Raw genomic sequence first — 25506 nt, 5'->3', positions numbered from 1 at the left:
AGTGTAATGGATGGCCCCTACCTTCAAAAGAATGGTATGACCCATTGGCCTTTCTGGATGGAATATGTGCGAAAATGCACCAAACAATGGTTCTAATCTTCAACATAGAAATGCTACCAAATTATTTTTACTGAAACATGTTACAAATGGAGTCAAGTTTTAATTTCAGTCTCCTCCATCTCCACTAACCGAAGTTAATCGTAAGGATTTTCCTCCTATTAATAATGTAAAATGAACAGCTGTACATAAAGACGAACACTGTTTTGAAAGAGGAAGCAAAAGTACTTGACAGAGGAACTATACGTGGCAAAATAGAAATCAATACTGGATGGTGTTCAGAGATCTATGAGAGGGGTTGAGTGAAGCTATAGGATGGGACTTAAAAACACACGAAAGATAACTAATAACTAACTAATGATAACTAACTAATGTAAAAATCTACTGTGTCCGTAAAATGTACATACACTGGAATTTTTTTTTTAAACGTAATATGCAAAAAATCAAAGATTTGACCGAGTTACATTTCATATAAGAAAATCAATAAATTGAAATCAATTCATTAGGCCTTAATCAATGGATTTCTGTTGGTCACATATGTTGGTCACACAATGTCCACATCATAACCCCACCGCCATCTGTTCACAACATTGACTGACATCAGCAAACCCACACTAACACACACTGTCTGCCACCTGTGTAACGATCATGCCGTTTAATCAGCTTCTTGATATGACACACCTGGTCAGGTGGATGGATTATCTTGGCAAAGGGGAAATGCTCACTAACAGGGATGTAAACACATTTGTGCACAAAATGTAAGATAAATACGCTTTTTGTGCAGTATGGAACATTTCTGAGGATCTTTTTATTTCAGCTCGTGAAACATGGGACCAACACTTTACATGTTGCGTTTATATGTTTTGTTCAGTATAGTATGTAGAAGCTGGAAGTAGAAGCCTAAGTGTTGTTGTCCATTAGTTTACTCCAATTAGGGGAGGGTGGTAGGGTTAGGGCAAAATAATAATGGAAAATATACTTAAAAATATATATTTGATATATTTGCAAAAAAAATATGGGTGATTGGAAATTATGCAGACAATTACATTGATGGAAGCTACAATCTTTCTGCAAGAGTTACCCTTAGGGCCTAGGCCTATCCTGTCTATACACACCATTCACATACGGTGGCTTGCGAAAGTATTCACCCCCTTGGCATTCTTAAAACTGGAATTAAAATAGATTTTTGGGGGGTTTGTATCATTTGATTTATACAACCACTTTGAAGATGCAAAATATTTTTTTATTGTGAAAATACCAAGAAATAAGACAGAAAAACAGAAAACTTGAGCGTGCATAACCTTATTCACCCCCCCCTCCCAAAGTCAATACTTTGTAGAGCCACCTTTTGCAGCAATTACAGCTGCAAGTCTCTTGGGGTATGTCTCTATAAGCTTCGCACATCTAGCCACTGGGATTTTTGCCCATTCTTCAAGGCAAAACTCCTCCAGCTGCTTCAAGTTGGATGGGTTCCGCTGGTGTACAGTCTACTGGGGTACTTCAATCTTTAAGTCATACCACAGATTCTCAATTGGATTGAGGTCTGGGCTTTGACTAGGCCATTCCAAGACATTTAAATGTTTCCCCTTAAACCACTCGAGTGTTGCTTTAGCAGTGTGCTTAGGGTCATTGTCCTGCTGGAAGGTGAACCTCCATCCCAGTCTCAAATCTCTGGAAGACTGAACATTTCCATCCATCATTCCTTCAATTCTGACCAGTTTCCCAGTCCCTGCCGATGAAAAACATCCCCACAGCATGATGCTGCCACCACAATGCTTCACTGGGGATGTTGTTCTGGCGGTGATGAGAGGTGTTGGGTTTGCGCCAGACATAGCGTTTTCCTTGATGGCCAAAAAGCAACATTTCTGTCTCATCTGACCACCTCATCTGACCACCTTCTTCTATATGTTTGGGGAGTCTCCCACATGCCTTTTGGCGAAACCAAAAGTGTTTGCTGATTTTTTTCTTTAAGCAATGGCTTTTTGTCTGGCCACTCTTCCGTAAATCTCAGCTCTGTGGAGTGTACGGCTTAAAGTGGTCCTATGGACAGATACTCCAATCTCTGGTGTGGAGCTTTGCAGCTTCAGGGTTATCTTTGGTCTCTTTGTTGCCTCTCTGATTAATGCCCTTCTGGTCTGTGAGTTTTGGTGGGCGGCCCTCTATTGGCAGGTTTGTTGTGGTGCCATATTCTTTCCATGATCTGTACTTCTCCACAACTTTGTCCCTAACCTATTTGGAGAGCTCCTTGGTCTTCATGATGCCACTTGCTTGGTGGTGTTGCAGACTCTGGGACCTTTCAGAACAGGTGTATATATATATATATATATATATATATATATATATCTATACTGAGATCATGTGACTGATCATGTGACACTTAAATAAAGTCCACCTGTGTGCAATCTAACTAATTATGGTGCTTCTGAAGGTAATTGTTTGTACCAGATCTAATTCAGGGGCTTCATAGCAAAGGGGGTGAATTACATGCAGTTCTTTTTTTAAATTTCACTTCACCAATTTGGACTATTTTGTGTATGTCCATTACATGAAATCCAATTAAAAATCTATTTAAATTACAGGTTGTAATGAAACAAAATGGTAACAATGCCAAGGGGGATGAATACTTTTGCAAGGCACTGTACATGTATTAATATTCTTGACTCTGACATTGCTCTTTCTGATTTTTCTATTTTAAACGTATGGATGATCTGTGTATTGTTATTGTTTTGCTAGATATTACTGCACTTTTGGAGCTGGAAACATAAGCAATTTGCTGCACCGGCAATAACATAAGCAGAAACGTGTATGCGATAAATACATTTAGATTCCATTTGATTTGTATAGGGGGGGGGGGGGACTTCAGAGTTACACTGGTTCAAGGGTAAAACAAAGCTCCCGAAGAGCCTAGGCAGGGTAACAGCAAATCCAGATAACATTTTCTCAAAGTTCATGTTGTCCTTAGGGCAAAATAGGCACAGATCTAGGATCAGCCTGCCCATGCCAAATACTAAATATAACCAGTAGGGGGTTGAAAAGTACAATACTGACCGTAGATCAGTGTCGTACTCTGAATCTGATCAACACTAGTTCAAGGTGAAAAGAAGGCTCCCCAGGAGTCTTTGCCGGGTATCAGCAAAGCCTGTGAGACCATAACATTATAAGAAACTCTCTTGTAAAAGCAGACCTACAGTACCAAAGCCAACATAGGTCTAGAGGTCAGCAGACCTAACACGCTCTTCAGGAGCCTAGAGAACAGCAGACCTAGAGTACTACGCTCTTCAGGAGCCTAGAGAACAGCAGACCTACAGTACCACGCTCTTCAGGAGCCTAGAGAACAGCAGACCTACAGTACCACGCTCTTCAGGAGCCTAGGGAACAGCAGACCTACCACGCTCTTCAGGAGTCTACCACGCTCTTCAGGAGTCTAGGGAACAGCAGACCTAGAGTTCCATGTTCTTCAGGAGCCTAGGGAACAGCAGACCTAGAGTACCACGCTCTTCAGGAGCCTAGGGAACAGCATATCTACCAAGCTCTTCAGGAGTCTAGGGAACAGTAGACCTACCACGCTCTTCAGGAGCCTAGAGAACAGCATATCTACCAAGCTCTTCAGGATCCTAGACAACAGCAGACCTACCAAGCTCTTCAGGAGCCTAGACAACAGCAGACCTACCAAGCTCTTAAGGAGCCTAGGGAACAGCAGACCTAGAGTACCAAGCTCTTCAGGAGCCTAGAGAACAGCATATCTACCAAGCTCTTCAGGAGTCTAGGGAACAGCAGACCTACCACGCTCTTCAGGAGTCTAGGGAACGACCTATCAAGCTCTTCAGGAGCCTAGAGAGCAGCAGATCTCCATAAAGGTTAGTCACCTCAGCTTGGCCAAACTGTGGTAACGTGAGAGGGACACTGGAGACCAGGTATCCTGTTTGGTTAATAAGGAAGCTCACACACACACACAGATTTGAGCTGATAGTCTGGGTTGCTATGCGGTCTGTTTTCAGCCCGACTTGTTGTTTTCATGTCAAGGAAACCATGTAGCATTGTTGAAAACAGTTAGGTAGCCAAGTTTGTGAGCTGAATGAATAGAGCTAAATTCCTCCGTAGATCATGATCAATATATTCAAACGTTTTAGATGGAGAGTTCACCAAATATTCCTTAAATAGACCCGGTGGTAGAAAAAGTACTCAATTGTCATACTTGAGTAAAAGTAAAGATATCCTTAATACAAAATGACTCAAGTAAAAGTGAAAGTCACCCAGTAAAATACTACTTGAGTAAAAGTCTACAGGTATTTGGTTTTAACATATACTTTAAATATACTACTAAAATGTACTTAAGTATCAAAAGTGAAAGTATAAACCATTTACAATTCCTTATATAAAGTAAACCAGATGGCACAATTTATTTAGATTTTTTTTATTTACGGATAGCCAGGGGCACGCTCCAACACTCAGACATAATTTACAAACGAATAATTTGTGTTTAGTGAGTCCTCCAGATCAGAGGCAGTAGAGATGACCAGGGATGTTCTCTGTTTAGTGAGTCCTCCAGATCAGAGGCAGTAGGGATGACCAGGGATGTTCTCTGTTTAGTGAGTCCTCCAGATCAGAGGCAGTAGGGATGACCAGGGATGTTCTCTGTTTAGTGAGTCCACCAGATCAGAGGCAGTAGGGATGACCAGGGATGTTCTCTGTTTAGTGAGTCCTCCAGATCAGAGGCAGTAGGGATGACCAGGGATGTTCTCTGTTTAGTGAGTCCACCAGATCAGAGGCAGTAGGGATGACCAGGGATGTTCTCTGTTTAGTGAATCCTCCAGATCAGAGGCATTATCATAGTGTCTTACATTAATGCCTCTATACCCTAGACTAACATTATCATGGTGCCTTACATTCATGTCTCTTTAATCTAGATTAACATTATCATGGTGTCTCACATTCATATCTCTTTACCATGATAATGTTAATCTAGGGTGTCTCCCATTCATGTTTCTGTACTTTTAATCTCTCTCCACAGATGAGGAAGGAGTCCCCTCCGACCCCCACCACCACCCCCACCAGGACACTGCAGTTCACCCGTCGGTTCAGCAGCTCAGAGGGACCCCACACTTCCAGGCCCCTCCACCAGGCGACAGCCACCTCCCCTGCCTCCCCACCGTGGGAGACGAGGTGCAGGTCACCCACGGTGGTCAACCAAACCACCAAACCCTTCTCCACAGCCTCTTTATCCAGGCCTAAACCATCCACTACCACCTCACCTATATCGTCTGTACCTCCCTGGGGGTCCCGCTGTCAATCCCCTAACATCAACCAGACAACCAAGCCTTTCTCCACCACCATCTCCAACTCTTCCTCTTCCAGACCCTCTCACCAAGGCACCATCACCTCTCCTCTCTCCCCCTCACCCCTATCCCCTCCCTGGGGTTCCAGATGCCAGTCTCCCATCGTCAGCCCCAATAACTCCAAGGCAAACCATCGCCTGTTAGCGAAGAACATCATCAACGCCGCCAAACGTAAAAACAGCCCGTCCCCAGGTGCTCTGAGCGGCCACAACCTCCCAATCTCCCCACTGGGTGACAACACCACCCACCAGCACCACCAGGGCTACGACCACCAGCACCACTACAGCAGCTCCAAACCCCCCTTCAGCCCCTACCAGCCCAGCGCCATGGGGTGCCAGTCTCCACACTTCGCCAGCCCTCCTCCCACCCCTACAGGGGTGATCCGGTCCCCAGTAAGGCTCTACAACACCAGGTCCCTCACTGACTCGGATGCTTCGGTGGAGTCGGAGGACTCTGGGCTGAGGTCTCCAGGACTGCAGCGTACCCACAACACCTGTCCCCGGGGCTGGGGCGGCAGCCTGAGGGTGAAGAGGGGTAGTGTTGGCACCGACCTATAGGGGGAGCCGGGGAGAGAGGGTCAAGAGAACGGACCATTGAGCTTACCCAATAAGAGGAGAAGAAAACCCAGAGAGGACATTGATACGGGGACTGGTGGGTTTTGGGTCATTTTTAATTTCATTGATGTATAGGAGCATCTAAGATGGAGGGTTCAGAGCTTGCCTCAGGTGAGATATGGAAAGGACTTTTAAAGGAACTGATCTTGTGTGTTTGTTGCTTTGGAGCATCCAGGAGTAAGGGAAAATAATGGTGACCACACAGTAAAGAACCTGATGCCCTTACAACGCAGCTGGGACATAGAAGCAACCTGTCTGGTGATTCTAAAGTCAACTAAAACCCACTGATTTGGCTGGCAGGCTATAGAGTCCAGAACCATCAAGCTCAGAGCTAGCTCAACAGTGGGATTACTGAGAGGAGATAGAAGGGACAATTCACTGTTGCCTCTGCCTCTCATTCTTACGTTTTATAAAAATACTTTATACATTTATTTCACAAAAAAAAAAGGAAATTTAAGTAATTCTAAAATCCAAAGCGACCTGTCTACAATTTTATATTTGGACCTTGTCTTTGAAAAAACGAAATGTATTTTATTCAGGAATTGCTGAAATGTAAAACTAGCTTACTTGCATTTGACTACGACAAACGTTCCATTGAAAAATACAATTATTACAGTAGCTTACATATGTTTACTCTAAATAATAGTTTATTATAAATCTAAGGGCTAGAAGAAAAATACCAAAGATAATATCTGGAATGATGTTTTCAAAACAGTGTTACACTTTTCATCCCCCACATAAGACATTAATGATGTGAGGGCGTAGATAGGCCCTTTGCAGTTATTCCGTATATATATATATATATATATATATATTTATATATATAAATTTATATATAGAAATATATATATATATATATATATATATATATATATATATATATATATATATATATATATATATATTTATATATATAAATGTATATATATATATATATTTAAATATATATATATATATATATATATATATATATATATGTATGTGTTTTAATATTGCTGGGTATACATTGGAGTAGAAAGGAATGCAGTTAAACCACATGATGTTTGCAGATCTGACACAGGTCAAACTGGGGAGAGAGAGAGAGAGAGACTGTAATTCAAAATGGAACCCTATTCTCTACAGTATATAGTGCACTACTTTTGACCCAAGCATTATGGAACCTGGTCGAAAGTAGTGCACTGTATAGGGAATAGAGTGTCATTTGGGATATAGACAGAGAGTATTGATGGGTCAGTTTCAGTACCGTAGTAGTAGTGTCTACAGGGAGGCAGGTATAGGAGTTTTGTAATATAATATTACAGTTTACTGGACTATGCTTTCATCAAACAAATCCCTTTGAATGTTGGCTTGATAGTTAGTAGATTTTTGAAAACAAAGATGGACTATACTCTTCCCTCTGAATGAGTACGTAGAGATAGAATGCGTACAGTCAGAGACATAGATTTACATTGACATTTTATAGATGGTTCTGGGTACATTGTAGTTTCTCTACCATTCCATAACATTACTATGCAAAGAGTCAAGGAACATTGGCGTTAATTGTGGTATTGATAGCATCATAAATGGCCCAAAAAACATACACTACACTACAAGTACATCCTTTTTAGTGAACAGGGAAACAACAAACGTACACTACAGTACAACCTTTTTAGTAAACAGGGAAACAACAAACGTACACTACAGTACATCCTTTTTAGTGAACAGGGAAACAACAAACGTACACTACAGTACAACCTTTTTAGTAAACAGGGAAACAACAAACGTACACTACAGTACAACCTTTTTAGTAAACAGGGAAACAACAAACGTACACTACAGTACATCCTTTTTAGTGAACAGGGAAACAACAAAACTTCTTATGCAGTCTTTATCTATCGCAGTGCAATAATGCATCTATCCCCTCTATATACTGTATATACAGTTACTGTATGTTGTTTTGTGTACAGCTTTGTTTCAAATGAATGTACAGATTGGCAGGTAGAAAGGTAGAAGAGAGACAGAGACAGACAAAAGAGGAAGTTTGTGTAGGTTTACAGTATAAGTTAACCGATGGGACACAATGTTATCGTTTCTAATACTGATATGTCTACTGTCCGGGCACCGAAAACAAAACGAACAATGGCTGGGGACATCAAAATGACAACAAATACAGTATGTAGAAACACTACCTTCTGAGAGATCGATAGGAAACCAAGGTTTTGTTGTCACTAATGTTGTAGGGACAAACATCTGTGCGTACCACAACGATCAAGGTAGCCAATAGGAAAGATGATTTTTTTTTTTTTTTTAAAAGAAGGCATTCCACAAGAGATGGTTGAGAGAATGTTGCTGTTGGATGTTAGGTTGAGATGGGACGATAAGAGTAGGTTTGTTTAAGTGACCAAACTCTTGCTGAAGCAAGGCCCTGTATTCCGCGTACAATACTCTAAATGCACGTGCACATTTCAGTTTGCTTTAGATTTTTTGTATTTGATCAAGTTTCACTTGATTTTGCACTTCTTTGATTCATTCCACGTTCCCATTGGCACACACCGTATTGGACTGACTTTGATTGGCCTGAAACAGGTGTCATTCACACACGACACCACGCTGTTCTCCATAAATGTCATAGTAACAGTCTGAGACCGCCGCCACACGCTAAACACAACACATTGTAATAGCCTGTTTATGTTATACAGTTATAACAAAAATTTTTATCAGGAAATGTAAACGTTCCACTTCAACCCTCTGGAGGCATTGTATTTCAAGGCAGGCGGGGGTGGGTGGTGGAGGGGGGGGGGGGGGGTCACCAAGGCCACCGACGTCATTCCACATCTCTGCCTCCGGCCCCGTAGCGGATCACAAACAGAACAGGACCACAGGAAATACAGGATCCTTGTATCCTTGTCCCCTAAACACAGGGTAGCCTAGTGGTTAGAGTGTTGGACTTGTATCCCAGTCCCCTAAACACAGGGTAGCCTAGTGGTTAGAGTGTTGGACTTGTATCCCAGTCCCCTAAACACAGGGTAGCCTAGTGGTTAGAGTGTTGGACTTGTATCCCAGTCCCCTAAACACAGGGTAGCCTAGTGGTTAGAGTGTTGGACTTGTATCCCAGTCCCCTAAACACATAGGACTCTATGTGACCGCTGCATCAGCAGATTATTGACTCGTCACATGTGGGCTGCATTCATTAGACACCCAAACAGAAGAAAAAAAGGGACTGAAACAGGAAGGGACTACCTGAGCTTGTCCAATAAGGATTTGTTTTCCATTGCACAGCATTTTGCTACAGTGTGCTCTAATGAATATGACCCTAGTGTGTTGAATCTCTGACTGACAGAGACAGCTGGTATTGTGGTGCCTTGGCACCTTGGGTAAGCAGGAATAACCTTCTCACTGACATGTATTTGTCTTAAATGGCACCCTATTCAGAGTAAACACATTTAGCGACTTGGTTTTCCTTGTGACGGCGAAGGTTGTCGTCAGAACATTCACAACAGGAAAGGTGAAATGCAAAAAACATCCAAATGCTACGAACGGTGAAAGATCAACAATATATCAACAACTCAATTTAGAGCTATGGTGGCATTTCTGATGCAGCCACTGTGGGTTTGTTTCAGCCTTGAGTAAACCCCCCATTCCCTGAGAGTCTCCCCCCCTGCCAATCAACACAGGAGCCACTGTGGGTTTGCTTCAGCCTTGAGTAAACCCCCCCCCCCCCCCCCCCCCCCCTGAGAGTCTCTCTCCTGCCAATCAACACAGGAGCCACTGTGGGTTTGCTTCAGCCTTGAGTAAACCCCCCTCCCCTGAGAGCCCCCCCCCCCCCCCTCCCCTGCCAATCAACACAGAATGACTATGTCCCAATCCCAAATGTTGATTGTAATTAGTATTTTAACAAGAGGGGGGGGGATTTTCTTGAGTTTGGGACACAGGTTTAGTAATATGACTAACAATCAATGATGTTGTGTTTGTGTGTGTATCAAAAATAGGTCTCATGTACCCCTCCTTAATTCTGTGTTATTTAAACAACGGAACACAAAACTAAATAAAAGTGCTGACACTAATTATATCAATGTTGTGTGTGTGGTCTCTGTATCTCTGTCTCTTTCCACTTCAGCTCACTAAACACTTCAGTTACATGACAGCAGTAGGAAGGGCCTATGTAGATGTGGTAGAGGCTAATCTGGGATGTTACAACAGGAAGGGCCTATGTAGATGTGGTAGAGGTTAATCTGGGATGTTACAACAGGAAGGGCCTATGTAGATGTGGTAGAGGCTAATCTGGGATGTTACAACAGGAAGGGCCTATGTAGATGTGGTAGAGAATAATCTGGGATGTTACAACAGGAAGGGCCTATGTAGATGTGGTAGAGGCTAATCTGGGATGTTACAACAGGAAGGGCCTATGTAGATGTGGTAGAGGTTAATCTGGGATGTTACAACAGGAAGGGCCTATGTAGATGTGGTAGAGGCTAATCTGGGATGTTACAACAGGAAGAAGACTATGTAGATTTTGAACAGGCTAATCTGGGAATACCTAAATTCATGGTGTTCTGTAACGACACATAATGCTACACAGTTACCGCGGTTCTTATCCACGCTCATAGTCTTTTATAGTATATGACAGGGGAAAAGGACTATGACGACATACTAACTCAGAATCATTTAATTCAGCACACCAGCAGCCACCAAGAGAAAATCAATACAGATAGCAGCTAACAAGCAAAGGCAAGTCTGTCCGGCAGACCACTGGGCTTTCTGCGCCCCTTCAGCTATCTAATCTTTTTCTGCATCTTAAATAGAACCCTATTTCCTAAATAGTGCACTACTTTTGGCCATGACCCGTAGGTTTCTGGTCTAAAGCAGTGCACCATATAGGGAATAGAGAATGTAATTTGGGACGCAGGTGAATGTATTCATGAGGGAAATCTTTCATTCGCACAGCCAGCTAGTGACAACAAACTATATTGATTCTAGATTTAAACATCCACTGACTTTATTCACATTTCAAGAACTACACAGTAGGTTTTTAAGAACAAATTCTTATTTACAATGACAGCCTATCCAGACAATTGTGCGCCACCCCGTGGGACTCTCCACCCTGTGGGACTCTCCACCCTGTGGGACTCTCCACCCTGTGGGACTCGCCGCCCCATGGGACTCGCCTCCCTATGGGACTCTCCACCCTATGGGACTCGCCGCCCTATGGTACTCTCCACCCTATGGGACTCTCCACCCTATGGGACTCTCCACCCTATGGTACTCTCCACCCTATGGGACTCTCCACCCTATGGGACTCTCCACCCTATGGTACTCTCCACCCTATGGGACTCGCCGCCCTATACTACCAATCACAGCCGGTTGTGATTAAGACTGGATTCCAACCAGGATGTCCGTAGTGATGCCTCTAGCACTGAGATGCAGTGCCTTAGACCACTGTGCCACTCGGGAGCCCAAAGTTAGCCTCAGGAAATCCTAGAGTATTGCTGTGTCTATTTTAATAACTAATTTTGTCATGAGAACATAGCCAGACAGTAGCTACACATCATCTTGGGGATACTGACGTATGGAAATCTGATTTGATGTAGCCTACATATTGGGCAGCTATACACATGCAAATGAAGGAGGTATAATTATTGGTGATTTAAAGACATGCATAGACTGCCATCTGTAGGACTAAAGAGGGGAGTTTTAATGTCCAGTATCTCCATCTGTAGTAATCTAACATAACACCAGGTTGCAGTACAACACAGGTCAGATATGGACAGGTCAGGAATCACTGATATAGCCTGGCTGACACAACCCACAGTGACTCACAGCACTGGGAAAGCTGTGACACTGACTGGCTGACACAACCCACAGTGACTCACAGCACTGGGAAAGCTGTGACACTGACTGGCTGACACAACCCACAGTGACTCACAGCACTGGGAAAGCTGTGACACTGACTGGCTGACACAACCCACAGTGACTCACAGCACTGGGAAAGCTGTGACACTGACTGGCTGACACAACCCACAGTGACTCACAGCACTGGGAAAGCTGTGACACTCTGGAATGGAGGCCATTTGTTAAATGCAATCAACGCTCAGAAATTGATCGACGGGTTTGATTGGTTCTCTCAAATGTTTTCTTTGCCTCAAGGGATTGAGACTTGTTGTTTCAAATCAAATATATATATATTTTTTTTTGGGGGGGGGGGTTGAAAAAATATCCAACCGTTGTTATGGAAGCGGGGGACTGTGTGTGGCTGTGTTTGGAAGCGGGGGACTGTGTGTGGCTGTGTTTGGAAGCGGGGGACTGTGTGTGGCTGTGTTTGGAAGCAGGGGACTGTGTGCGGCTGTGTTTGGAAGCGGGGGACTGTGTGTGGCTGTGCTTTGTGGGTGTTTGAGTGAGAATAAACACAGAGAGCCAAGCAGTAAAATCACATCCCCCTTCATTATAGATGCATTGTGCCGACAAGGTCAAAGAGCCATTCCTTCCAGACCCCGTGTTAAGTGTTAGCCAGACTATCACTGATAGGCTCACAGCCACAGCACAATCCCCCCCCCCCACAACATATATTTAAAGTTGTTAATTGCTGCACATTTTTGTCTTATTATGTATTGCTTAATTTTTGGTTGTTTTAGTTTAGTAGTTGTACAAGGTTTACATGTCATGATTTTTTTTTTTTAAGTAACATTTTAAACTGTCAAATAACAAATGCAAGAATTACCAGTGCCTCTTACTTGGTACATGTTATTATTGGTACGTTATTTATGTTGTACAAATAGCTAAATTGTTTTCAGAGGGGTATGTTCATTATTCACCATTGTTCTGTTTGGTCTGTGTACTGCACCAGTGGGGGGAAAAAGCAGCAGTGCTGTTCCCTGAATAACCCCAGTGCAGGTCTCGCTCTAGATATACAACTTGTCCAGATGGGTTTCTTCAGCTCAGTTCATTGGACAACGACGGTTGTTGTCAACAAGAAAAGGTGAAATGTAAAACAACCAAATGCTATGAACGGGAGAAATCGACTATATTTATATCATCAACAAAACAAAGTAATTCTTTGGATTTATTTTTATTTTTTAGCTTTCAACTATATGTTTAGTTATGGAGAGTAACGTTGTACGTTGAACCGCAGATGAATGTCTATTTTGTTTACACATCCAAAAGTGTTTTTGGATCTGTTGTTAGCTAGTAGGCTAACTAGCTAGCCGGCGATGTATTTGTGATTTGGCTGGCTAGCTAGCTGAATTTTCTTTCTTCTCAAAGTTGTTTTATGGAGATAGTTAGCTTGTGTGTTACACAAATAGTAGTTCGTTTGTCATTGACGTGATTGTAGGTTAGCTAACTAACCAGTGGCGTCTACATTGTTGGCTAGCTAGCTAGTTAGCCTCGACGTTTACAGGATGAGTAACGTTAGCAGTCAAAAACGCCAGCATTTTAAAGGAGCCGAAGTGAGCTGCAGTGTCAAATACTTCTTGTTTGGATTTAACATCATATTTTGGGTAAGTAGCTGACATTTTTGTATTTCACACCCGCATGTAATTATTCTAAACAATAGTTTTTCTAGTGCTGCCCGAAAGAGACAAATTAAACAAGTTAAAACTATGCTCGATCGCCTAGCCCTAAAACTATATTCCGATGTTCTTTATCGAATAAATCCTAAAATACTGTTCAGTAAGTTAGTCCCATTAGATAGTGATCATTTCCTGTTATTGATTTGGTGATGCTAGCTACCTTTCTTGACAGTGATCATCGGCCAGGTGAATGTGTCATACGTAACTTATGCATCCCACCATTATGAGTGATTTGTTAATTTGAAACGGTCAATTTTTCAATTTCCTCTCTCTCTCTCATATATATATATATATATATAACTGTTTTATGATCAATCATCCATCTGCTAATATTTGACTCATTGGGCATTATTGTGCCTATTTGTGTGAAGTATATTGTGTGGTTCCCAGCAGCCCTAATGTGATAGTAATGTAGGACAGCAGAATGCCAACAATAGTAGGTAGTAACTTACACTGTGGGTGGGTGCTCCCCATAGTTCTGATGAATAGCTGTTTGTAGGGTAGGTTTGGGTGTGTATAGGCCTATGTGTGTTGGGCTATTGGAGTCAGACAGCTAGCTAACTGTCTCTGTACTCTACTGCCTTAATGCCTGTCCTATCCGTGCCTGTTAACCTCATACAATAGCCACTCTCACTCTGAGCTAACCTACTCCACCCATACACACCTCTTAAAGCATGGCTTAGACAGTGAGCTAGTGTACAGTACACAGTAGCCACTGAGTCCATTGTCAGCAACACTGTCATGGTCACACACAAAGAGCTGATAGGCTACTAGCCAGGGACATTATTTCATGTTGCAAGCCTAAGTAGTAATTATAAAACTGGTTGTTTGGGTGCTGATTGGATGATAGCAGGGAGTTATAGTGCCACAGTCCCTGAATTCTTCAGGTAATACCTGTGAACAGTTCTATTAGATTTAATAATTCTCTTCCACTGTCCCACATTCCAGCCAGTCAATTTATAAACTTAATCTCCCATAGTAAAACGTGTCTAGATAATATTTCCCCATGCTATTAGACTAGGATTTGGTTTGCAACATTTGGGGTTTGTCTAAACTTTGCAGTCTGCCTCTCTGACCTGTGGAAAATGTTTTGTTTTTTGTGTGATCTCCACCGTGCCATGCAAATATGAACGTCATCATTTTTGGACAGAAAGTTTCAGATTTTTGCAATGTTACAATGTCTACCCACACACTCACTGGACTCTACCCACACACTCACTAGACTCTACCCACACACTCACTAGACTGACATTCCAACACACACATACATGCAAACACACACCAGTGGAGGCTGCTAAGGGAAGGGCGGCTCATAATAATGTCTGGAACGAAGCAAATAGATTGGCGTCAAATACATGGAAACCATTTTTTTTTTAATGCTATGATACCATTCCCCTAATTCCTCTCCAGCCATTACCACGAGCTCATCCTCCCCAATTAAGGTGCCACCAACCTCCTGTGACACACACACACACGTGCATGTTGACGACACACACACTCACACATAGACAGTCTTTCATACACTGCTGCTACTCTTTTTATTGTCTATCCTGATTGCCTGGTCACTTACCCCTTCCCACATGTACCTCAACTACCCCGTACCCCTGAACATTGACTAGGCACTGGTACTTCCTGTATATAGCCATGTTATTACCTGGTACTCCCTGTATATAGCCTAGTTATTACCTGGTACTCCCTGTATATAGCCATGTTATTACCTGGTACTTCCTGTATATAGCCTAGTTATTACCTGGTACTCCCTGTATATAGCCATGTTATTACCTGGTACTCCCTGTATATAGCCATGTTATTACCTGGTACTCCCTGTATATAGCCATGTTATTACCTAGTACTCCCTGTATATAGCCATGTTATTACCTGGTACTCCCTGTATATAGCCATGTTATTACCTGGTACTCCCTGTATATAGTTATGTTATTACCTGGTACTCCCTGTATATAGCCATGTTATTACCTGGTACTCCCTGTATATAGCCATGTTATTACCTGGTACTCCCTGTATATAGTTATGTTATTACCTGGTACTCCCTGTATATAGCCATGTTATTACCTGGTACTCCCTGTATATAGCCATGTTATTACCTGGTACTCCCTGTATACAGCCATGTTATTACCTGGTACTCCCTGTATATAGCCATGTTATTACCTGGTACTCCCTGTATATAGCCATGTTATTACCTGGTACTCCCTGTATATAGATAGCCATGTTATTACCTGGTACTCCCTGTATATAGCCATGTTATTACCTGGTACTCCCTGTATATAGCCATGTTATTACCTGGTACTCCCTGTATATAGCCATGTTATTACCTGGTACTCCCTGTATATAGCCATGTTATTACCTGGTACTCCCTGTATATAGCCATGTTATTACCTGGTACTCCCTGTATATAGATAGCCATGTTATTACCTGGTACTCCCTGTATATAGATAGCCATGTTATTACCTGGTACTCCCTGTATATAGATAGCCATGTTATTACCTGGTACTCCCTGTATATAGCCATGTTATTACCTGGTACTCCCTGTATATAACCATGTTATTACCTGGTTCTCCCTGTATATAGCCTAGTTATTACCTGGTACTCCCTGTATATAGCCATGTTATTACCTGGTACTCCCTGTATATAACCTTGTTATTACCTGGTACTCCCTGTATATAGCCATGTTATTACCTGGTACTCCCTGTATATAACCTTGTTATTACCTGGTACTCCCTGTATATAACCATGTTATTACCTGGTACTCCCTGTATATAGCCATGTTATTACCTGGTACTCCCTGTATATAACCTTGTCATTACCTGGTACTCCCTGTATATAACCATGTTACTACCAGGTACTTCCTGTATATAGCCATGTTATTTTTATACTATTTCCTTTTAACTCAAATAATGTATATTTTTTTCAGCTCTGCTTTGTTGGGACGTAAGTTAGCATTTCACTGTAGAGGCTACACCTGTTGCATTCGGCGCATGTGACCAATACAATTTGATTTGAACTGTGCGTGAGGTGCTTCAGGGGTGCATTCATTCCTCCGATTTTTATTGCAAATGTTTCTTAAACAGAAGGAGATGGGACATCTTTGAATTTGTCCAATAGAAGCTCCTTTTGCAGTCTAGGTTGTAGCAACCTTATGGGTATAGGGAACATTAAAGTATCATTTAGTATCCTAAACTTATCCATGTTACATTGAACTGGGTGAATGGAATATGAACAACAGTCCTCCAATATGCTGCTAGGCTAACTGCTAGACCTATAAGGAAGTAGGCTAGCTAACTTGAGACCTACTAGGCCTCCAGATTTCTTTCTAATGGTCATTTTGGTTAGTTGTTGACTTCCAGAAATAACACCTACCTGTCTAGCTCAGCGATTCTCAGCTGGTGGGTCGCGTTTTTTTTGAGTAAAAACATAACATTTGTTTGAATGATGAAGTTAGTGTGTATAATTGTTAATTTACGATTGTAAATCATTTCATCTCGGAACAAATTGTCTTCAAACAGAACTATCGGCAAGGGCATTTTGGTAGATTTTATTTTTTTTTGGTCTCAAGCCAGTGAGTTTAATATTCTTCGGCAAGAATTTGGGCAACATTTTATTATTGACAATGAAAGAGGTGAGAATGTTGTTCCCTTGTTGTTATGTAATTGCTACATTTACTATCAATGTAGCGTAACTAAAAGCGTTTTCTCCAGATTGTATTTTGGGTGCCGAGGATAAACCAGTTGAGAACCACTAATCTAGCTTGTAAACATAATTAGCCGACTGTCTCTTATCCACGTCGTCATTAATCACGTTTTTCACTCCACTTCTCAGATGTTCTGCGAACCTTACAGGGTTGTAATTACCAGAAGATTAAGAAGATGGAGGCTCAGAGTGTCTGAGCAGCCTGAATGTTATCTGCATGAACCTTATGGTCTCTACTGTTACATTATACAACTCTGTAAATATCAGGTCTCTACTATAACATTATACAACTCTGTAAATATCTTAATGTAGTCTAGTCCCTGGGAAAGGCAGTTGTGTGGTTTGTTGCAACAAACCACACAACACATCCAGTCGTCTGATAGGCCCTACGTTGATTACACAGTATGAGATGTGGTGAATTGGGAATGTTTGAATCTTTTTGTGTGTGTGTCGTATCACCAGCAGAGTATATAACCAATGCAAGTGGTTGGCTTTGAAAGGTCATTCATTCATCTGTTGATGAAAGTGTCTAGTATGTAGGCCCTTCCCTAGTTTATTTAAAGCACTGAGATGAGCATGGGACTGGTTGTGTAGCCTAGGGTTAAGGTTGGGGAAACTGAGGTTAACACACACTCACACTCTGAGGCGTAGGATAACCGGATCATATGGATTAAAGGAGAGCTTCTCCCCCCAACTGTCTATAATCCTACTGTCCACATGGAGATAGGATGGAATCCCTAGCCGCAGTGTGATTATGATACATACACCCAAACATGAGAGATGGAGAGAGAGATGGAGAAAGAGAGATAGATGGAGAGAGAGGTGGAGATGGAGAGAAAGGTGGAGGGAGAGAGAGAGATGGAGAAAGAGAGAGAGAGAAAGCTGGAGAGAGAGGTGGAGATGGGGAGAGATGGAGGGAGCGCGAGAGAGAGATGGAGGGAGCGCGAGAGAGAGCTGGAGGGAGCGTGCGAGAGAGAGATGGAGGGAGAGCGAGAGAGAGATGGAGGGAGAGCGAGAGAGATGGAGGGAGTGTGAGAGAGATGGAAGTAGAGAGCGATGTAGAAAGAGAGGTAGAGAGAGAGAGAGAGAGCAGTTGAGTGAGCGTTTCCATCTCGCTAATCCCACTGGATTAGTTTGATGGGACTATACTAACGTCTGATCTCCAGCTAATACCTCACCTGGACTCACTCTGGTGTACTCCCGAGTAGAGGTCGACCGATTATGATTTTTCAACACCGATACCGATTATTGGAGGACCAAAAAAGCCGATACCGATTAATCTGCAGATTTGTATTTTATTTTTATTATTTGTAATAATGACAACAATACTGAATTAACACTTATTTTAACTTAATATAATACATCAATAAAAATAAATTTAGCCTTGTCAGGCGCCAATTCGTTGATATATATGTTGAAGAGGGTGGGGCTTAAGCTGCATCCCTGTCTCACCCCACGACCCTGTGTGAAGAAATGTGTGTTTTTTGCCCATTTTAACCGCACACTTGTTGTTTGTGTACATGGATTTTATAAGGTCATATGTTTTACCCCCAACACCACTTTCCATCAATTTGTATAGCAGACACTCATGCCAAATTGAGTTGAAGGCTTTTTTGAAATCAACAAAGCATGAGAAGACTTTGCCTTTGTTTTGATTTGTTTGGTTTGTCAATATAAATGGTATCCACGAGTTCATTTGACTCTAGATAAAGTGCCACATTCCCAAAATGATCCCTTTTTTAAAACAATTTGTCTGAACAACCTCTCGCGCTCGCTCTCGTTAATGTCACCTCTCCCAGCTTTTACTGACACCTACCCATGAGCACCCTCTCTTTCCATTCACTGTAACCAGCATCCTCACCCACTGAGCACCGACACCGGACACCAATGGATATTGACAGACTGGACTGGACCAAATCTGAACCTATCGTAGACGTACAGTACCAGTCAAAAGTTTGGACACGCCCACTCATTCCAGGGTTTTTTCTTTATTTGGACTAGTTTCTACATTGTAGAATAATAGTGAAGACAACCAAAACTATGAAATAACACATGTGGAATCATGTAGTAACCAAAAAAGTGTTGATTTGAGATTCTTCAAAGTAGCCACCCTTTGCCTTGATGACAGCTTTGCACACTCTTGGCATTCTCTCAACCAGGTTGGTTGGTTTCCCTGCTCACCCAGTATCTCTCCTGGAGGTTGGTTGGTCTCCCTGCTCACCCAGTATCTCTCCTGGAGTTTGGTTGGTCTCCCTGCTCACCCAGTATCTCTCCTGGAGGATGGTTGGCCACCCTGCTCACCCAGTATCTCTCCTGGACTATGGTTGGCCACCCTGCTCACCCAGTATCTCTCCTGGAGGATGGTTGGCCACCCTGCTCATCCAGTATCTCTCCTGGAGGATGGTTGGCCACCCTGCTCATCTAGTATCTCTCCTGGAGGATGGTTGGCCACCCTGCTCACCCAGTATCTCTCCTGTAGGATGGTTGGCCACCCTGCTCACCCAGTATCTCTCCTGGAGGATGGTTGGCCACCCTGCTCACCCAGTATCTCTCCTGGAGGATGGTTGGCCACCCTGCTCACCCAGTATCTCTCCTGGAGGATGGTTGGCCACCCTGCTCACCCAGTATCTCGCCTGGAGGATGGTTGGTCTCCCTGAGACATTACAACCAAATGCTTGATATGTCTTTTAAAATAATTCCTCGTTCAGTGAACCAGGTGGGTGAGGTAGCCAACTGAGATGTTTATCTATTTATAAATATTCAGTGTTCAGGGGAGATCTTGACAGCATTGGAGTTTCTTATCAATTAGGCTATTCTAAGAATATTTTTTTACTTTGTCAGAATTACATGGCCAGTACTGAATAGAGGAGAATCAATTGGCCAATTGTGAGCGCTTCAGAGATTGTTTTACAACCGATGTATGCAGCATTGGTTTCATCAACTGAACGTCTGTGTGAACTGCTTCTCAGGCAACCAGACAAGCTTTAATGTCTTTTTGTACTGAACTATACTCTACTGTACTGTATCGGACTCTACAGTACTGAACTATACTGTACTGTATTAAAGTCTACTTTACTGAACTATACTCTACTGTACTTGTATTGGACTCTACGGTACTGAACTATACTGTACTGTATTGAACTCTACGGTACTGTGCTATACTCTATTGTACTGTATTGAACTCTACAGTACTGTGCTATACTCTATTGTACTGTATTGAACTCTACGGTACTGTGCTATACTCTATTGTACTGTATTGAACTCTACGGTACTGTGCTATACTCTATTGTACTGTATTGAACTCTACGGTACTGTGCTATACTCTATTGTACTGTATTGAACTCTACGGTACTGTGCTATACCCTATTGTACTGTATTGAACTCTACGGTACTGTGCTATACTCTAATGTGCTCTATTGAACTCTACGGTACTGTGCTATACTCTATTGTACTGTATTGAACTCTACGGTACTGTGCTATACTCTATTGTACCGTATTGAACTCTACGGTACTGTGCTATACTCTATTGTACTGTATTGAACTCTACGGTACTGTGCTATACTCTATTGTACCGTATTGAACTCTACGGTACTGTGCTATACTCTATTGTACTGTATTGAACTCTACGGTACTGTGCTATACTCTATTGTACTGTATTGAACTCTACGGTACTGTGCTATACTCTATTGTACTGTATTGAACTCTACGGTACTGTGCTATACTCTAATGTGCTCTATTGAACTCTACGGTACTGAACTATACTCTATTATACTGTGTTGAACTCTACGGTACTGAACTATACTCTATTGTACTGTATTGAACTCTACGGTACTGTGCTATACTCTAATGTGCTCTATTGAACTCTACGGTACTGAACTATACTCTATTGTACTGTGTTGAACTCTACGGTACTGTGCTATACTCTATTGTACTGTGTTGAACTCTACGGTACTGAACTATACTCTATTGTACTGTGTTGAACTCTACGGTACTGTGCTATACTCTAATGTGCTCTATTGAACTCTACGGTACTGAACTATACTCTATTGTACTGTGTTGAACTCTACGGTACTGTGCTATACTCTATTGTACTGTGTTGAACTCTACGGTACTGAACTATACTCTATTGTACTGTATTGAACTCTACGGTACTGTGCTATACTCTATTGTACTGTGTTGAACTCTACGGTACTGAACTATACTCTACTTGACTGTACTGTTCTCTTTGAATGAACCTATTTGTCTCCCTCTGATTTTTTTTGGGGGTCTGTGTTACTGAAGAGTAACATCAACTGCTAACAACTATATATACAAAAGTATGTGGACACCTCTTCAAATGAGTGTATTTGTCTATTTCAGCCACACCCGTTGCTGACAAGTGTATAAAATTGAGCACACTGTCATGCAATCTCCATAGACAAACACTGGCTGTAGAATGGCCTCGCTGAAGAGCTCAGTAACTTTCAACGTTGCACCGTCATAGGATGCCACTTTTCCAACAAGTCAGTTTGCAAAATGTCTTCCCTGTTAGACCTGCCCCGGTCAACTGGAAGTGCTGTTATTATGAATTGCAAACATGTAGGAGCAACAACGGCTCAGCCGAGAAGTGGTAGGCCACATAACCTCACATAACAGGACCGCCGAGTGCTGAAGAGCGTAAAAATCTTCTATATTCGGTTGTAACACTCACTACTGAGGTCCAGACTGCCTCTGGAAGCAACGTCAGCTCAAGAACTGTTCGTCTGAAGCTTCATGAAATGGGTTTCCATGGCCGAGCAGCCACACACAAGCCTAAGATCACCATGCTCAATGCCAAGCGTCGGCTGGAGTGGTGTAAAACTCGCCTCCATTGGATTATGGAGTGATGAATCATGCTTCACCATCTGACAATCCAATGGACGAATCTGAGTTTGGCGGATGCCAGGAGAATGCTACCTGCGCCCAACATACAATGACATTCTAGACGACTTTGTGGAAACTGTTTGTGCAAGGCCCTTTCCTGTTTCAGCATAACAATGCCTCCGTGCACAAACCGAGGTCTGTACGGAAATGGTTTTGTGGAAGAACTTGACTGGCCTCCACAGAGCCCTGACCTCAACCCCATCGAACGCCTTCGCGATGAATTGGAAAGCCAACTGTGAGCCAGGCTTCATCACCCAACATCAGTGCCCGACCTCACTAATGTTCATGGCTGAATGAAAGCAAGTCCCCACAGCAATGTTCCAAAATCTAGTGGAAAGACATCCCAGAAGAGTGGAGGCTGTTATAGCAGCAATGTTCCAACATCTAGAGGAAAACCTTCCCAGAAGAGTGAAGACTGTTATAGCAGCAAAGGGGGGACCATTAATAACTCCTTATTAATGCCCATGATTTTAGAATGAAATGTTTGACGAGCAGGTGTCCACATACTTTTGCTAATGTAGTGGTTATGTGTACAGTCAGTTTACTGTGATGGAATATGTGTAGTGTTTGTATGTCAGGTAACCTTCTGTTTCTGTGTTTTATTCAACAGCTACTGGGAGCAGCCTTCCTGGGCATAGGACTGTGGGCATGGGCCGAGAAGGTAAGAAACATTTATTATGCAAATATTTTCATGACATTTTTTCAGGTATCCGGATAGTCCAAATTCTAAACAAAATATCTTTAAAAAAAAAAAAAAAAAAAAATAGCAAACATGGTGCTTTTCTCTGGTTGTTTGGCTAACAGCAGAAGAGAAGTCAGATTTTTCACCGTGATCGAACTGGTCATGGCTTTTCTGGTGAATATTTTGCATTGATCTGTGTCAGGTATTGTTGAAACTCTCTTATCTGAGCACCTGTAGATGCTATTTGAATTGGGGGAATAGCATGCTGATGTCAGGGTAGCCTGGATGGAATAATACATGCTGATGTCAGGGTAGCCTGGATGGAATAATACATACTGATGTCAGGGTAGCCTGGATGGAATAATACATACTGATGTCAGGGTAGCCTGGATGGAATAATACATACTGATGTCAGGGTAGCCTGGATGGAATAATACATACTGATGTCAGGGTAGCCTGGATGGAATAATACATACTGATGTCAGGGTAGCCTGGATGGAATAATACATACTGATGTCAGGGTAGCCTGGTTGGAATTATACATACTGATGTCAGGGTAGCCTGGATGGAATAATACATACTGATGTCAGGGTAGCCTGGATGGAATAATACATACTGATGTCAGGGTAGCCTGGATGGAATAATACATACTGATGTCAGGGTAGCCTGGGGGGTTAAATACATACTGATGTCAGGGTAGCCTGGATGGAATAATACATACTGATGTCAGGGTAGCCTGGATGGAATAACACATACTGATGTCAGGGTAGCCTGGATGGAATAATACATACTGATGTCAGGGTAGCCTGGATGGAATAATACATACTGATGTCAGGGTAACCTGGATGGAATAATACATACTGATGTCAGGGTAGCCTGGATGGAATAATACATACTGATGTCAGGGTAGCCTGGATGGAATTATACATACTGATGTCAGGGTAGCCTGGATGGAATAATACGTGCTCATATCAGGGTAGCCTGGATGGAATAATACATACTGATGTCAGGGTAGCCTGGATGGAATAATACATACTGATGTCAGGGTAGCCTGGATGGAATTATACATACTGATGTCAGGGTAGCCTGGATGGAATAATACATACTGATGTCAGGGTAGCCTGGATGGAATAATACATACTGATGTCAGGGTAGCCTGGATGGAATAATACATACTGATGTCAGGGTAGCCTGGATGGAATAATACATACTGATGTCAGGGTAGCCTGGATGGAATAATACATACTGATGTCAGGGTAGCCTGGATGGAATAATACTTGCTCATATCAGGGTAGCCTGGATGGAATTATACATACTGATGTCAGGGTAGCCTGGATGGAATTATACATACTGATGTCAGGGTAGCCTGGATGGAATAATACATACTGATGTCAGGGTAGCCTGGATGGAATAATACATACTGATGTCAGGGTAGCCTGGATGGAATAATACATACTGATGTCAGGGTAGCCTGGATGGAATAATACATACTGATGTCAGGGTAGCCTGGATGGAATAATACTTGCTCATATCAGGGTAGCCTGGATGGAATTATACATACTGATGTCAGGGTAGCCTGGATGGAATTATACATACTGATGTCAGGGTAGCCTGGATGGAATAATACATACTGATGTCAGGGTAGCCTGGATGGAATAATACATACTGATGTCAGGGTAGCCTGGATGGAATAATACTTGCTCATATCAGGGTAGCCTGGATGGAATTATACATACTGATGTCAGGGTAGCCTGGATGGAATTATACATACTGATGTCAGGGTAGCCTGGATGGAATAATACATACTGATGTCAGGGTAGCCTGGATGGAATAATACATACTGATGTCAGGGTAGCCTGGATGGAATAATACATACTGATGTCAGGGTAGCCTGGATGGAATAATACATACTGATGTCAGGGTAGCCTGGATGGAATAATACATACTGATGTCAGGGTAGCCTGGATGGAATAATACATACTGATGTCAGGGTAGCCTGGATGGAATAATACATACTGATGTCAGGGTAGCCTGGATGGAATAATACATACTGATGTCAGGGTAGCCTGGATGGAATAATACATACTGATATCAGGGTAGCCTGGGGGGTTAAATACATACTGATGTCAGGGTAGCCTGGATGGAATAATACATACTGATGTCAGGGTAGCCTGGATGGAATAATACATACTGATGTCAGGGTAGCCTGGATGGAATAATACATACTGATGTCAGGGTAGCCTGGATGGAATTATACATACTGATGTCAGGGTAGCCTGGATGGAATAATACGTGCTCATATCAGGGTAGCCTGGATGGAATAATACATACTGATGTCAGGGTAGCCTGGATGGAATAATACATACTGATGTCAGGGTAGCCTGGATGGAATTATACATACTGATGTCAGGGTAGCCTGGATGGAATAATACATACTGATGTCAGGGTAGCCTGGATGGAATTATACATACTGATGTCAGGGTAGCCTGGATGGAATAATACTTGCTCATATCAGGGTAGCCTGGGGGGTTAAATACATACTTTACCCTGATCTCCGTTCAGCACTGTGACTTTACCCTAATCTCCCTTCAGCCCAGCACTGTGACTTTACCCTGATATAATTTTCAGCCCAGCACGGTGACTTTACCCTGATCTCCCTTCAGCCC

At 42.4% G+C, this 25506-nt stretch overlaps 2 protein-coding genes and 2 long non-coding RNA genes across 6 annotated transcripts in view; 2 read left to right on the top strand and 2 right to left on the bottom strand.

Annotated features, from left to right (window-relative positions):
• LOC110504491 (uncharacterized) overlaps window positions 1-6195 on the top strand; it is a 73555-nt gene extending 67360 nt beyond the window's left edge. For all 3 annotated transcript variants that reach the window (XM_036969840.2, XM_036969842.2, XM_090221150.1), the window contains one exon: window positions 5069-6195. In XM_036969840.2, coding sequence (XP_036825735.2) covers window positions 5069-5950 — 882 coding nt within the window. In that variant the 3' untranslated portion in view covers window positions 5951-6195. The remainder of the gene's footprint in view (window positions 1-5068) is intronic.
• The window catches only part of LOC149971522 (uncharacterized), a 255974-nt gene that overhangs the window by 105491 nt on the left and 124977 nt on the right, over window positions 1-25506 (bottom strand). The gene's annotated exons all lie outside the window — the stretch shown is intronic.
• LOC149971523 (uncharacterized) lies at window positions 9068-10046 on the bottom strand. Its single transcript, XR_016492041.1, has 2 exons — window positions 9773-10046; window positions 9068-9607 (listed from the first exon to the last, which is right to left on the bottom strand). It is a non-coding gene; the product is annotated as an uncharacterized LOC149971523 (long non-coding RNA).
• tspan17 (tetraspanin 17) overlaps window positions 12806-25506 on the top strand; it is a 33849-nt gene continuing 21148 nt past the window's right edge. Inside the window, exons 1-2 of the mRNA XM_036969869.2 lie at window positions 12806-13479; window positions 22769-22819. Coding sequence (XP_036825764.1) covers window positions 13381-13479; window positions 22769-22819 — 150 coding nt within the window. The 5' untranslated portion in view covers window positions 12806-13380. The remainder of the gene's footprint in view (window positions 13480-22768; window positions 22820-25506) is intronic.

The sequence above is a fragment of the Oncorhynchus mykiss genome, chromosome 25 (assembly GCF_057628025.1).
Source record: "Oncorhynchus mykiss isolate SJ-2025 chromosome 25, ASM5762802v1, whole genome shotgun sequence".
In the NCBI taxonomy this organism is placed as follows: Eukaryota; Metazoa; Chordata; class Actinopteri; order Salmoniformes; family Salmonidae; genus Oncorhynchus; species Oncorhynchus mykiss.
Note: the sequence above shows the minus strand (reverse complement) of the source record. Positions and strands in the feature narration are given on the sequence as shown.